The sequence below is a fragment of the Pantherophis guttatus genome, chromosome 5, assembly GCF_059756535.1.
Source record: "Pantherophis guttatus breed Tessera chromosome 5, ASM5975653v1, whole genome shotgun sequence".
NCBI classification, from domain to species: Eukaryota; Metazoa; Chordata; class Lepidosauria; order Squamata; family Colubridae; genus Pantherophis; species Pantherophis guttatus.
Window position 1 is genome coordinate 33,245,849 of NC_142067.1, and position 15,644 is coordinate 33,261,492.

General features: G+C 33.5%; 1 protein-coding gene across 5 annotated transcripts in view; it reads right to left on the minus strand.

Annotated features, from left to right (window-relative positions):
* The window catches only part of ABI3BP (ABI family member 3 binding protein), a 155,156-nt gene that overhangs the window by 113,721 nt on the left and 25,791 nt on the right, over positions 1–15,644 (minus strand). For all 5 annotated transcript variants that reach the window (XM_087894852.1, XM_087894851.1, XM_087894850.1 and 2 more), the window contains exons 2-5: positions 14,759–14,938; positions 7,126–7,188; positions 2,806–2,938; positions 108–289 (exon numbers count right to left, since the gene is read on the minus strand). In XM_087894852.1, coding sequence (XP_087750978.1) covers positions 108–289; positions 2,806–2,938; positions 7,126–7,188; positions 14,759–14,938 — 558 coding nt within the window. The remainder of the gene's footprint in view (positions 1–107; positions 290–2,805; positions 2,939–7,125; positions 7,189–14,758; positions 14,939–15,644) is intronic.

Here is a 15,644-nt window from a genome sequence, read left to right on the forward strand (position 1 = left end):
AGCCACGTAGATTCTCTTTGGAATCAGACAGGTTAAAATCCAATCAATAAGTAAACAAATCTGGCTTTTTAAGCAGTGAAAGTTTGAAACCCTTAGAAATTACTTACCAAGTATAACCATTTTGTGAAAGAAACTCTTACTCCAGATCCCATCATCTGTATTGTCTTTCACTCCAAATTCATAAATAGCGTTGGGTTTCAAATTGTCCACCACTGTTTCTGTAGTTGGACAAAGCTGCAGGATCCATTTCTTATTTTTGTCCTTTTCTCTGTAGCGCACTGTATAAAATCTAGTCAATAACAATAAATATAAACCTTCAATCTGAGAAAAATGAATGACATTGTGTGCATCTTTGCTAAAAGCAAAATACAAATTTATTGTGTATTGTCACAAACTTTGTGGTTTGTTTTTTTTTTTACTTTAGACATTTTTGAATTGAGGAAATTGTGGGAGAAAGAACTTGAGATGGTGAAGTTTGAGATATTAGACAGAGTAATTTCATTATCTAAATTCAATAAAGTGCCTTGAATCAGTTCAATCCAGCTAGCCAGACTCAGGCAAATCTGATCAGTGCTCCCTCACACAGTTTTCTTAGCAACCATGCTAAGTTAGCTGAACAACATTATGCTCTATAGCAGACTTTTCAGTCTGAGGGCCACATTGGACATTTTGCAAATATTCAAGGGCCAGGAAAAAAAATAATTTTATAAATGAGTGAATAAAATATAATGGAATGATTTGTTTTATTTTGCTTAATATAATATGATTCTCAACAACAGGAAAAAAAGAAATGGGACAGCTACAAAGAAGCAATGCCATGCTTCTATGGACAAATGATATAAGAAAAATGTCAAGTATTAGAAAATACTCTGAAGAAATAATAAATTAATAACTGCAGATGAGAAAAGAAGGCTGTTCTTTATAACTTTTATTTACACAAATTTCACAAATTTACAGAAAAAGAAAATGTAGTACAGATTGCTTCTCCCCATCCTCACAAGCAAAGAAAATGACCCTCCAGCTGGCTTCTTCCTCCTCATCTGCTCAGCCCTGACCAGTTTGGATAGCATGGAGAGGGAACGATCTATGGGATCCAACGATTCCCCCATGGCAAAAAAAGCAACCCTCCAGCTGACTTAAAGCTGGCACAAATTTTAAAAGGGAAGATGCTTCTCCTTCCTCATCCAGAAATCCTCCAGCTGCCTCACAACCCCTCCCACTGGGAAAATCAAGGGAATCCTATCTCCCTTTCTAAACAGTGGTGAATACATCCCTTCTTTTTTTCCCTGTGCTGTTTGGAAAGGATTGAAGTACAGTACATGGGAGAAGTTGGCAGACCAGTGGGAAACTTCTATATGGCTAGTTGTAGCCTGCAGCTATTTCTTTCGTTTTATATCTCTCGTATAAATATATCTGCAAATACAGAAGCTTTTAAACTTCCCATTAAAACATAATCTAGTTTTCTCAACTGCCAATGTTATTTCTCTGTGTAACATGTAATCATCATACATTTAATAACAGAACTTCTTTTTTGCAAACATAATTTTAGGAACTTGCTGTGGCATAAACATATAAAAAATATATAACTTTTCTTCATGAATTATGACAATTCCTATTTAATCTAGCAGTTTTTTATTTAATTCCATGATAAAATCAGCTTCAAAGCATCATAGAAACTACGTTTCTATGGTGAAATAGCACTTTATCTACATCAGCATACAACAGCAACCTAATTAGCAGTGGTGAAATGCAGCTGGTTCTATGCAGCTCGGAGAAATTGATAGCGCCGATGGTGGGAGTCTCTGCCCACCTGCCCAGATGTTATCACATCTCATTTTGACCGTCTGCGCATGCACAGAAGGTTCTGTGCATGTGCAGAGGTGTCGCGCACATGTGAAGCAAGCGGGCACGCTCCCATTTGCAAACCGGTGGATTTCACCCCTGCTAATTAGCAATTTAGATAGCAGCCACATGATAAATTCCTGGATGAAATTATTGTCAGTTGTGGGTATGTTATGTGAATGACTCTCAAATTACATTTTTCTTTCATTTTAAAAAATATATAGCATATTCATAACTGATTAGAACTCAAAAAATCTTCCCAACTATTTACTTTTGTCTTACTGTTTGTAATTTGTTTTACTTCACTTACAATCCTTTATTATCATTATTATCTTTCTTACTCATTTCACTTTTATTGACCTTATTCTTCATCCATTCATTTAGCGGTAGTGAAGATATGAATCTGTTTACAAGTTTATTCAATTTACCACATCAAAGATAGCTGAATGGTATCATTTATAATTGTATAGGGCACCAGGGATTACAGCCCTGAATGTTATTGTGGATATATAAGGTCTAGGTAAAACAGAATAAATGTAGTTCGGAAAAGGATAATAGTGAAATAGTTTCACTTAGTTATTTCATTATATAAATAGTGTATGGTCACGGTGGTTTATATGGTCTCTTATTATTCTATTCCCTCTCAATAAACTGAGAAATTAGGCTGAGAGGATGTGACTGTCCAAATTTAACCTAGTGAGTTTTTGAAGTTGAGGATGGACACAAAACTGGTCCTGCATAGCCTTAAACCTTAACCATTATAACACACTATATTTTAAATATATTTAATACGTGGCAAAGTTGCTCAGAGAAAAAACACTTTTACCTTCACAAAAAGAAACTAAGCAAGAATTTAATTATTATAGTGCAGATCTATCCAAACAGTAATTTCATGAATATAATACATTTTTGCATATAAAACAGATTATGGAAAAACATTATAGTAGCAGTCCATTCCATTACCTCTTGTTTGGACAGTTATTCATTGTGGTCCAATCATGCTTTGGATTGACTAATACTCCCCAGGATAGGAAGACAGATGTTGGAGTTAAAGTACCTATTACCAGCTGAAGGGGTTTGTGTGTCTTTGTTTTACCTATATAAGAAATATAAAATTGTGTATTGTTTTTATATATGTATGTATATGTATATCAGAAGGCTTCTAAATTTACAAATACAACATATCTCTTTTCATCATTGCTAAAATTAGATATTGATGAGGAAGGTCCAAATCCATAGTTGATGAGTTATTTTCATTTTAGAATCATTTAATTTATAACTGGGAATATTACATCTCTTATATTTCAAAACGATACAGTCAAGGGCGGATATGTATTGTAAAAATGTCTATCATAGAACCTGCTGATAATCAAAACTAGAGAACATTGTTTATACTGCATATTCAATTACTTATAACTATTTCCATACAGAACTCTTTGGGCAATAATTTTACCTCTATATTCCAACATGTAAGAAGTAATGTAATGCTTCCTCTGCCAAATCACTTTCTATCTACAATTATCCATAGATCATACACAGGTTTATACAATTGTTTACGGCAGAAACTTTTGTGTATATATTACTCCCCATTGCCAACAATCATACTGCTCTCATGGAAGAAGATCCTTCATTCCTGTTATAACATGACTTTCTATAGGAAATGACTGCTCAATGCAACTAGCCACTAAAACTTGAATATAAATTGGAATTTGAATGTTGCAGCTACCCAATTCACATGCTCAGTCTTTATTCTTGATCTTTATTCATGAACAAGTTGAACAGTTACAATGTTTTTTTAAAAATGTCTTAGATTGTCAGTACAAATTCATCAATTAAAGAAAGGTTCATTTCACTCATAATATCTCTTTGTAAGCAAGTACTACAGTCACAAGAGAGCACATTATTTACATGTTTCTATTCACAAGGGAAAGTGTGGTGGGAATAAGTCTGTCATTCTGTGAGTGGAAGCATTCTCACAAGCAAAAAAGTTGTCTACGCTTAGAACTTTCACAAGTTCAGCAATATGCAGGTTGGTTTACTGTTGATATGACCCTTGTATATCAATAGACATATGCTCAATAGATTTTTTTCTATTGAGAAAGAGCCCCACTTTATGAGTCAAGGTGCACCAAGATGATGGCAGTGTTAGTGCACTTGAAACTTTGCCTATTTTTCATTTCATGTGTGTCCTACACACAGTGGACATAAAACCAAATGAGACTTGGATCATAATATCTTTGCTGCCACTTTGCTGCAGACACCCCTATTATGAGTGGATAATTAAGGCAGTATTCAGAGGTGCTTAATCCATATTAGGTGAACTAGGCTGTCATGTAAGTACCAAACTGAGTATAGTAATGCCAAATTTTAGGATAAAAAGTAATTTAGAAAATACAAATATATATTTGATGATGGAAGGTTTCAAATGCTAATAGCTAGTTTAGGGCTGCAATTGTTTATATTTTAGGAGAATTAATGAAACTAATGAAGCTCTAAAAATACATAGTTGTAGCATATAGCAAATTGCACATTCAATTGAACTTTAACATTTCTCTCTGTGGTTCAGATTTCTCCACTTTAATGTCTAATTCATTCTTCCTTCATAACTTCAAATATGTGTTTGTGTGTGCATACATCTGTGCCAAATTCTTCATTCATCTCCAAATGTTTCTTTCTTGATTCCTTGAATAGAGCTTACTTTTATGAGCGCACTCTAAGAAATATATTTGTCTGTCTTTTAACAACAACAAAATGAGATTTCTGTTCCTTGGGTTTTGAGTAGAATATGTATATATCTCATAAGATTTTGGGTTGAGTTGTAAGTAGTGTTTTTGTTGTTGTTTTTAAAGATATATAGTGGTTTTATTTCCATGAAGCATTTCCCAGAAATATTGGCTTGTAGTTTCTATTTTGTTATCCAAAACTCAGACAAATTGAAAAAAAGGGAAATGTTTGTGCCATTTTTTGTCTCTTCTAAATAAATATTATCCATTAATTAGAGTCAAGTGAGTTGCTCATGGAAAGAGGCCAATACCTGGCAATGCCGGCTAGAGATTAGCATCAGTAAAACTGAAAGGGAACTTCTTACTTTATTCCTCAGGAAGAAATGTCTGTACAGACATACTTAGACAACTAAGGACACCTTGAAAAGCAATCAGTGAATCTTGGAAAAGATGTAGTTGCTTTAACAGTTTGTAGAGCAATGCTTCATTTTAGCTAACACAATTTGCAAAGCATCTGTTTTAAATGTTTTAGCTTAATACCAAAGCCCTATTTTCTTCATAGAGATTAGAATAGTCTCTTGTTGTATTTGTTTGTTTGTTTTTAATTTGCCTGACTAGATTTTTAAAGCAGAATATTATTTTGGAATCTTCATGATTCCCGCTACTCTTCTCTGGTACACATCCTTTATTTTCAGGTCAGAATTCTCTACTTTTTTCTTTTTCTAAATCTAAATCAAAGAGAGATTTGCCTTGCACATTCAAAAAAAGTAGTTCAAATTTCATATATAATATATGTTATCCACTTTCTTCCTTATTATTTTCTTTTATGAGACAACAAATGCTGTGTCTTTTGCTTAAATACTGTATTTTTATATATCAAATAAATGGATGTAATTTAGGGATATTTCTGGACTGTCAGCTTCTGCTTGAGGAGTGGGTAGCAGCTGTGGTCAGAAAGCCTACAGCTTGTTTGCCAATTGTGCTCATTCCTAGTAGAAGACCTTCTCCAAGCCTTGGTTATCTGATGGTTAAACTATTGCAATAAACTCTAAAGGGAGCTATCTTTCAGCATATGGTAGAAGCAATAATTGGCAAGCCTTGCTAGGTCATTGTAACATCTCTGCAGCATGAGCGCACTGGTTACCAGTTGAATTCCAGGTGAAATTTGAGTTATCTATTAGCCCTAAATGTCATAACAAATAGTTAGTTGGATTAACTATCTGTCTCCCATAGTATCTGCCCATTGTGTGTTTTCTGAGAAGGCTGGCTTTAGTGAGACACAGGAGACAAGCTTTGTCTGCCTTTTGGAACAATATCCTCCTGGTGACCCACATAACTCCCACTTTGCCAATCTTCAACTTGCCTTTAAAAATTTGACATTTCCTGCAAGTCTTGAGTTAAATCAATGGATGGCCTCTGGGAATTATGAGGAAATTGGACAAGCTTTTTTTTTCTCTTTGCATAGGGTTTACTGAATGGATTTGGTTTTTATTGCTGGAGTTATTTTGTATTTATTGTGTTATTTTTAATTTTGTAAACAGCAAAGATCATTCAGTTAGAGAGGCCTACAAAATCAATAAATGCAATTCAGCTCAGTCAACTTGTCTGACCTACTTATGACTTCATAGGCAGGAAACATGCTAATTCAAGATTGGCAGTGGTCCCTCGTCCTCACATCATTGGACTTGCAAGTAAACAGAGTTTTCAAAGGTATTTTTCCCCCAAAAAACAGTTAGTTGACCATCTTGTCCTGCTGTATCTCCCAGCTCCTGCTTTACTCCCTTCCCTTCAGCAGCTAAGGTAAAGAAGCACCTTTCTTTCATCTTTTCCAGTTGCTTTTAGGGCAGCTTCATTGACCGTCTTGTACAAAAGCCCAATTTTTTTGGTACTTTTTGCTCTTGGCATAAATAGCAAACATAGAGAATTCCATGGAAGATAGCGCTCAGCAGTGCAGGCACTTATAGCAACATGAAACCTCTGCTGAAATATAGAATATGGAAATATGGAATTGTTCTGTAGTTTGTTGTCAGAGCTGATTGTCTTCCATTATCATACATGTGAATAATTGTGTTAATTATTTCCCACTTTTATGAGTCTAAGTGAAAACATGGGCTAATCTATCTCTAAATTAATAGCAGAAAATGTTATTACTGAGATTTGTGAAAAAACAGAGCAAACAATTTTCTGGATACATGCCATATATCAATGGAATGATTCTTCTTTTGGTCTCTTTTCAATATTTGGTTACATCATAAGAAAAAACAAGAAGCTAACGCAGATTTGACTTATGAATATGAACAATATGTAATTCTTCAAGATATTGCTGAGTGTGCTAACATTGGTTTCTTCTTAAAAAAGTTAAATAGGTTGGTTCATGTCTTGAAATTGTACATATATTTATTGTATACTGTAATAATTGTATATTTATTATTTTTTATTTATCAAATTTATATTTTGCTTAACTTTAACTTGTCCAAATTCAAGGTAGGTTACTTTAATTGGAATATAGGTCTCCTGAGTTTTTAACGGGAAAAAAAATTGTTTAACAGTTTTGAAATACCTGAGCAGGATTTCTTGTTATTTGAAACTGGTTTCACTGCAATCAAGTATCTTGGTTCTGCATCTGGAAAATATAAGTTAATAACTGTTTGAAAAATCAGACAAAGAGGAAATACTTGAATAATCAAAACCATATCATATTATTTTTCCCATTATATTATTAGTGTTTCATTAATACTACATTTAGGTTATTCAAATCCATTTTCCAAATATACAGAGAGTATAATAGCATACAAGTTTTCACTTTAAGATGTCTTGTATTAGTGGAATTTTTAGTGATGTTTATAATAAGCATAGCAGCACTGAATTGCCTAATAACTTCCTATTTCAATAAAACAATATTATTAAAATCCCTCATTCACACCTTTTAATTGTAAGAATTTCTTTTCCTAAATAGAATCACATGAATCTGAAAGTTTAGCTGTACAGCTGTATTTTCCATTAGGAAGAAATAATGAATCTGTGATAAAAGAAATCAGGAAGTTGTGAGTTGGAATAAAACAATGAAATAAATGGTTCTATTTAGAAACATGAAATCTTTCCTCTCAGTAGATGATGGAAAAAAGTAATGAACCAGTAATTGTCAAGCAATTTTTTTCCTTTGGGGTTTCAACACTGATAATATTTCCATTTACATTTACACAGTAGACTGTAAAGTACCTGAAATCTATTTGCTCCACTTTAATACTTTCCAAGTCAGTTTTTGTCACTGAAGCAATTACCCAACTCCAGTTTAGCTCAATGTCATGTGAATGAATATTGTAAAGGTCCTATTCACTCTCAGGAAAAAAATTGATTTGATTGAAACTATAAAAACTTTTCCAATGTTTTATGTTTATTACATAAAACATAAATTAAGTTATGTAATTACATAAAAGTTATTAAGTTATGTTTATTACATAAAACATAAATTAAGTTATGTAATTGTGCTTCCATATTTGATTGGAAAAGTTTTTATAGTCATTATAAAAACTTTTTATAAAATCATTAATTTATGACAAAATTAAGTTATGTAATCACCATTTCCATAAAGAGAAGCCAGTCAATTAGATAATTATTAATTCTGAAAAAGGTGAACTATTTTGGATTACAAGAAAATGTTAAATATACACTTATTGCCTTGATGTAATAGCAGTCATGCACATACAAAGATAGTATTCTTCTAAAACTAACTGAAATTTTTTGGAATAAATTCCCTGCTGACTGTACGGACTGAGAAACAGTTTCCAAATTCTTCAGAATTTGGTTTTTTGGAAACAAAGTCAAATGTGCTGATATTTTTACTCATAAACTAACAAATTCGTAATGGATTTTATATTCTCTGGAAAAACACATGGTAACAGGCAATAAATTCATTTAATGTTTCTCGTGAAAACCAGTTAAGTCACCAAAGCTTAATCACAATAAAAACTGATTAAAACAATATTTAGAGAGAATAAAGGGTTTTTTAAATAGTAATGTGTGTGTGTAAATAGATATAATTTCTCACTGGATAAGAGGCAGAGTTTTAATTAAAATATTTATTTAAAAAAATTAACCAAAATATATATCTTAAACTCCATACTTATTCAAGTTATATTGGTCAAAAACAGTATGATGAAATATCCTGAACAGTGATTTAATTAAGAACATAAAAATTGGAATTAGTTAGAACTTTAAGATAATAAGCATGTTAATCAATCTACTAGTGTATACATAGAATTCAGGAATTTCAGGTCCTTCCAGGTAGACCAATCAATTTCCTAAGAAAGTAGAAACTACTTTTTAGTGAAATTGAGTTACTTTTAAATATTTTAGACTGAAAATATGTTTTGCTACTTAGCAGTGGAACTTACATCCCTCTGACAAAGTCATCTTTCTTACTCTCTATAGCAGGTATGGAAGGAAACTGTTGAAACATTGACTATGTTTAAGAATAAGATATGTTTCCTCTGAAAACTCAGGGTAGATTAGTCAGAGCCTTATCTCAGGTTCTAGTATCTAGGACCGTAATAGCGAACCTATGGCACGGGTGCCACAGGTGGCACACGGAGCCATATCTGTGGGCACACGAGCGCATGTGCATGCTGGCCAGCTGATTTTCAGGCCTTCCAGGCCTACCGGAAGTTGGAAAACGGGCTGTTTCTGAGCCTCTGGAGGGTCTCTGGGGGGGTGGGGAAGCCCATTTCCTAGAAAGCCTCTGGAGCCTGGGGAGAGCAAAAAAATGGACCTACCGGGCTCACCGTGTCATCACGTGCCAAAAGCAGGGGGAGAGCGGGGGGGTCACATGTGCATGCATGGGGGGGACGGGGCACATTGAATTATGGGCGCGCAATCCCTCCCACTCCGCCCGCTTTTGGCACACAACGGCAAAAAGATCTAGGATGACTACTAATACATCTATTTACCTCATCCATTTCTTCCTTTCCATCCTCCTAATATAATGTCTGTTAACATTACAGCAACTCTATGTTTATAGGCCAGTAGTAGATCAACTTATATAGGGAGAGATTCTTTTCCAGATCATAATTACCATATGCTATTAAGGATAAAGATGTATAAAGAGGAAGATGTTCCAAAATGTATATTTATTCACTAAAGCACTTTTCCCATTTTTTTGTGAAATACACAAGAAGTTTATCAAAACCATTAACACTGGGAATCACAGACTTGCTTCACATTATGCACAGGATCTTAAAGGTTTATCATTTAGCTACATTTTAGGCTTCACACCAGGACTCAGTGGTAAATCTCACCTTTTTAGAACCTTAACCCTTATTTGGAAGTGGCTTAATTTGAAAGAAGACTGTGTTTATTGCCAACAGGAATGAAGATTTATACATTTTACATAACAGACAATTTGGTGTACTGTAGTGCAAAGAAACCCAAACCTCTATATAATTCTATGCTCTAGAGGTTAAAGCAGACTTTTTCCTCCCACCATTACAGGTTAATGGATACTTGGCCATTCACCTGATGGTCTTGGGAATATTTTTACACAACGTATGTTTATATGAAAGTTCTTTCTAGACAGGCAGAAGTATACTGAATTATTTTTTTGATAGATTCAGCATGCTTCTAATATTGTATTGTTGAGCAGTTTCCTTGAATTCCCTTCATGTCTTGTAATTCTTGCAGATTTATTGGAATAGTTTATCCTATATGTTTCAATAAAGTAAGAATAGGAAAAACATACTGCAGATTTTAATATTTTGGTCTGATCAATAGAAAAGATGCAACATTGGGTGAAACATTACCATCTTCAGCCCCTGCAAGTATATCAAACATGGTACTTTCTTCTTTTTGTAAAGAATAGCTTTTTTAATTCTTAGTGTTTGCTTTTACATAACAATCTTGGAAAGCAATATGGGTTTTGTCCAAAACTGACATAAATCACAATTTTTCCATCTGTATACTATGTGGAAACTCACTGAACTCTAGTGATGTTGATGCTTGGCAAGAAATATCATGTAATTATTTCACTATGTCCTCTAGTCTATTACATTTTATTCTGTAAGATGTCTTCACTTTTTCAGACTCACTTTTAAGAGGTAATAAGCCATATTGAAGAAACAAGTAAAAAATTACCATAGAGAGAGGGTTCATTGAACATATTAAACTCATTTCTTGACCTTATTAGGAGACAGTCACATTGGCGCTTAAGAAAACTGGAACTGAAGTAACATAACATACAAGATATACATTCAGAAATGACATAGTAGAATTAGGGCAAAAAGGAGCAGAAGGGCAATGATGGACTCTTAAATGGAATGATTTTACTGCCAAATATTTGCTGCTTATTAAAGAATTTTTATTAAATTATTAAATTATTAAAGATTTTTTAAAAAAATATTGATATTTTTATGCTAGAATTTCTGAGCAAATTTACACATCCAATCAAGGGATCAGGTGTACGTATCTCATATTTTACACACCATTCAGTATGGATCTTATAAGCCTTGTGGCTATTCAACTAATATTGTATATATTCAAGTATGTATGTATGTTTACTATCTTCTTTTAATAGCTTGCTGATCTCTTTGTACTGATAAAGACTCTTTTGACTCCAGCCTAGATCCTCATGACGATATGAAGTTTCCTTGGTCATAATATGAATACAGTTTGTTAGAGTCTTCTCCAGGTTGATTTTTTTTTTAAAAAAAAATACATATTGTAGCTTATTCTCCTGGAATTTATGGGTGCCAACATGGACTGGCCTAGCATAAATACTGTATTTCTGTAGCCCCGTCAGGTACATTATAACCATACAATTATTCAACATATCTTTATGCCCATGGCTTTTCCTCATTAGAATTGTTTAAAAACAATGTTTTCTGATTGCGTTTCTATTTATTAAATTCTGGTTCTATTGTGTCATTTGTAGGTTGATGCCAGTCTATTGCCCAATTGTTTAATTTGGTCTCTATTCTCTCTGCATGGGGTATTTTATAATCATTCAGTTATTGAGCATTCTGTCCTGAAGCTTTCATAACTATTCTTTCATGGACTATTTTTAAATTTTATTTTCCTTTTGCAAATAACATAACAATGTGTACATGTGATGTTACAAAGCAGAGGTCCAGCTCTATATAGTGGAAATGTGTTCAAACTGATTTACACGGGTTTAAAGCTATTGAAATTTTATCGAGAAGTTAACCCATACCACAAAGGAAGCAGTTTATAGGAACTGTATCTCACTGACCAAAAGTACTATTCAGTAATCTGCTAACTTTAGATCTTCTGCTGAAAAGAAGTAACCAGGGGAATATAGCAATTATGATAATAAACAGTCTATTTGACTAAGCATCAGCCTTCCTCCTTGAGTTACCCTTGATGCTCTAAGGCCTGGCACTTGTTTCAAGAACTTCTTTATGCATACTGAAATAATTCAGGAGAGTTGTGTAACAAGTTCCAGGATGCTGTTTTAAGATTCAGATACAATGAACACACAATTAGGGCAAGTACTAGAAAAGATTTATTTTGTATTTTAAACTAAATCTTGCAGAATAAGTGCAGTATAAAGTGAATAACCTTATATGCTGGCCAGGAACTCCCACATATTAGAGTGGGAGAATTTGTGGACCTTCTGTGCACGTGGCCTTCTTCTGGGACCATGGTTTATATTGAAACTTGTTGTCTAAGAATAATTTAGATATGTATACACTTTTATAATTGCATTGTAGATACTATTTTTATTAATGACCAACATATACTCACAGAGGTAATTCAGTTAGCAATAGCAATAGCACTTAGATTTATATACCACTTCATAGTGCTTTACAGCACTCTCTAAGAGTTTTACAGAGTCATCTTATTGCCTCCAACAACCTGGGTCCTCATTTTACTGACGTTAAAAGGATGACAGGCTGAGTCAGCCTTGAACCAGTCAGGATCAAACTCCTGGCAGTGGGCAGAATCATTCTGCAATATTGCATTCTAACCACTGCATCACCATGGCTCAGTCCTGTCAAAACAAGCTAAGATAGTGTTCCAAGGCAGCAGCATCCTTACCTCCTTTTCCTAGGTGGTTTGTTAGCCAAAGATATTTTAAACATTTTATATTTTGTAAACTCTTTGGGAAGAATTTGTGCTCTAATAATAGAGATTATAATGTACCTGTCTGTGTCTTCAGAGACCAGTTTTGGTTTAATTTTGGAGATGCTGCCTGTATGATTCTTCATATAGAATTATAGATGATGGTGGGATATAAATGGACATCTGCAGGATTGACAGAATTTTAAAAGATGTGCCAATCCACCTCCTTTGTACTTGTGATACTACAGTGCACATGAGAAGCAGCGCTTACAATATGATACCATGCACATTTTGTCATTTTGATGAAATTTTGACTAACGGGTATCACTGCATATAGTTTTTTTTAACCATATGGGGGATTGTGTTCTGTTTAGCATCATCCACATTTTCAGTATATGATTTTATTTTCAGATTTTATAAAATGTTGTTGCTAATATAAGGTGTGTGTAAAATCTGCCACTATTGTACATTTTGCAGTAAATGCAGTGAAAATAAGATTTTAATCTCTCTTCCCAAATTATCTCAAATTTTCAGTGCAGTTTGGGTATCATTTTGGACTGAATTGTACCTGAAATATTAGCCTGGTTCTTTCTGTCATCACTTTTAGGCATGTTGCATTTCAAAATATTTACATTTGCTGTTGTATTTTTCTATTGTAAGGACAACAATTGTTTCTATTTTTGTTTTACAAATCTGCATGCTGATATAATTGGAAGTTTTTAAGAAGATGTTGGATAACCATTTGTCTGAATTTGGTGTAGGGTTTCCTGCTTGAGCATGGGGTTGGACTAGAAGACCTCCAAGATCCCTTCCAACTCTGTTGTTCTGTTAATTTTTCATTCTTTTGTTTTCATTGACGAATATAAAACTATTTTTATCGCAAAAAGTTTACTTGCAAATTGATGCACTTGTAAATTATTATCGAGTATAATATTCTAGATTTTATAAAGGCGATGGTGCCACTAGGTGCCACTAGGATAGTGCCCGCCCACCAGGCCAGTGCTGAGCTGAACACAGACCAAGCTGACATCAGGCCCAGGCCACAAGCCAGTTGGTCAGGGTTGCTTTTTTTGTGGATTTCTTTTTTTTTTTTTGCAACCAATGGATCTACAGCCATATCTATCAAAAAATTCTAAATTTTATAAAGACTGTGAATTTATTTTCTTCATTATTCTGTGGAATTCCCTGGCATTTAATTTGATTTTATATGTTAGATTAGTTTAATCCTAGAGAAAAACATACAAATGGTTTCCAAGTGTCTGGAATTATAAAGAAAAATGTATTTAATTACAAAGTATTTATTGGATATATTTGCTCTAAAAGGAAAAAAAAAAGTCTTGTGCAACACAATGCTAAGTATTCACAAGGATTTGCAACCTTAGAAATCCATCTCGGAAAACATAGATTTAAACTTGCCAAAAATAGCCAGAAGGTATTTAAACGTTCCAGACCAACTACTTCTCCACTCTGAACATTTGTTTAACACAGCTGACTATGGAAACACTTATGGTACTATGAGATAAAATTTGCCCTGATGTTTGCCAGCAGTTGCTTTGAGGATCTCTAAAGTTTCATGAATATTACTCACCAAGCGCAAAATTCTTACTTGTAATAATCTGCTTTAAGAAGAAACTGACATTGTATTGCAAAAGGGCAGCAAACAGGGTTTCTGAATTTATCAGAGCCATCTAGTAATTATCTAGTTTTCTGCAGCCCAGATCTGTTAGTTCTGATTTAATATTAAGTCTAAACATAAATTTGCTGCAGGTAATTAAGGCTAAGTCTTTGTAACATTAGTTGCAGATCAACAAATTATTGACTAACATGCAATCCTTATCTTGGAAAAAAAGCTGCATCCTTAACTTACTTAACATTTGCAATAATGTCAAATTAGCCTGTTTCCTTTACATATTCAGATATTTCAAAAAACATCAGTAATTGGAAACATGCAAACAAACAAACATCTTTCAGAATATAAAAACAACTGTATTGGTAACACATATTGGTTTTTTTCCTTTCATAGCCTCTCATCTATCTTCAAGTCCAAATTAGAAGAAAATATGTGTTCAATTTGTGCAATAATTAAAAAAAAACAATTTGTAAATTGTAAATAGCCTTACCAACTTCAGTTATGTACATTTTCCCATTAGATGGTAGGGGAATATACTGGTTAGAGAAGAAGCTGCTTCCATACCCCAGGACGAAACCTTCCAGTTTAGTGCTTGGAGTTGGACGAATGTATCTCATGCACACTGCATCACTGGTTACATTGATCTGAACTTTCAGGCTTTGTTTTTTAACTAAATGTAGCAAAAGAAAGAGAGATGTTATTAAAGCATCGAACAATCGGCATTGATATTCATTGTATATTCAGAAGCACAAATGGAGGGCAGAACTATAGATGATTAGGAGCAAATGACATTTCAAGAGATAGTTTGAAATTATACTATGTAAGCAAAATAATGACTGACATTACTCATAAATTGGCTTGTTTTGTTTGCGATGATTCGTTTATAAGAGTCATCAAAAATACTTTTATTGTAATTCTTCTCAGTGTGAACTATATAAAAGGACTAGGAATAATAAACCCAAAGTGAGCTTATATATGTTATTCATTAAACTGAGCGACATGAATTGTGCTGCAGTTCAGCCGTATGTTATACCAAATAGTATGTATGATTTTCAAAATGTTGACAATCTTATGAAATGCAGCACTAGGTAGTATAATGTATAGTGTCCACAGAGTCAGTTTTAGGTCAATTTTATCCACATAGTCAGCAATTTCCTGAATTAGTTTGCAATATATTTATTTATCATGCTCATTAGCTATATTTCTTATCACCGAGGTGCTCAAAGCAATGTGTAACCAATAAACACTAAAAGAATGCAGATACAAATTAAAGTGTCGGGAAGTTACAATTAAATAAAGAAATAGATTATAAGCCAATAAACAGATTATCGACCAAGTGCTTTCATGATTCAAAATCTGATTCAGAAATCTGGTCA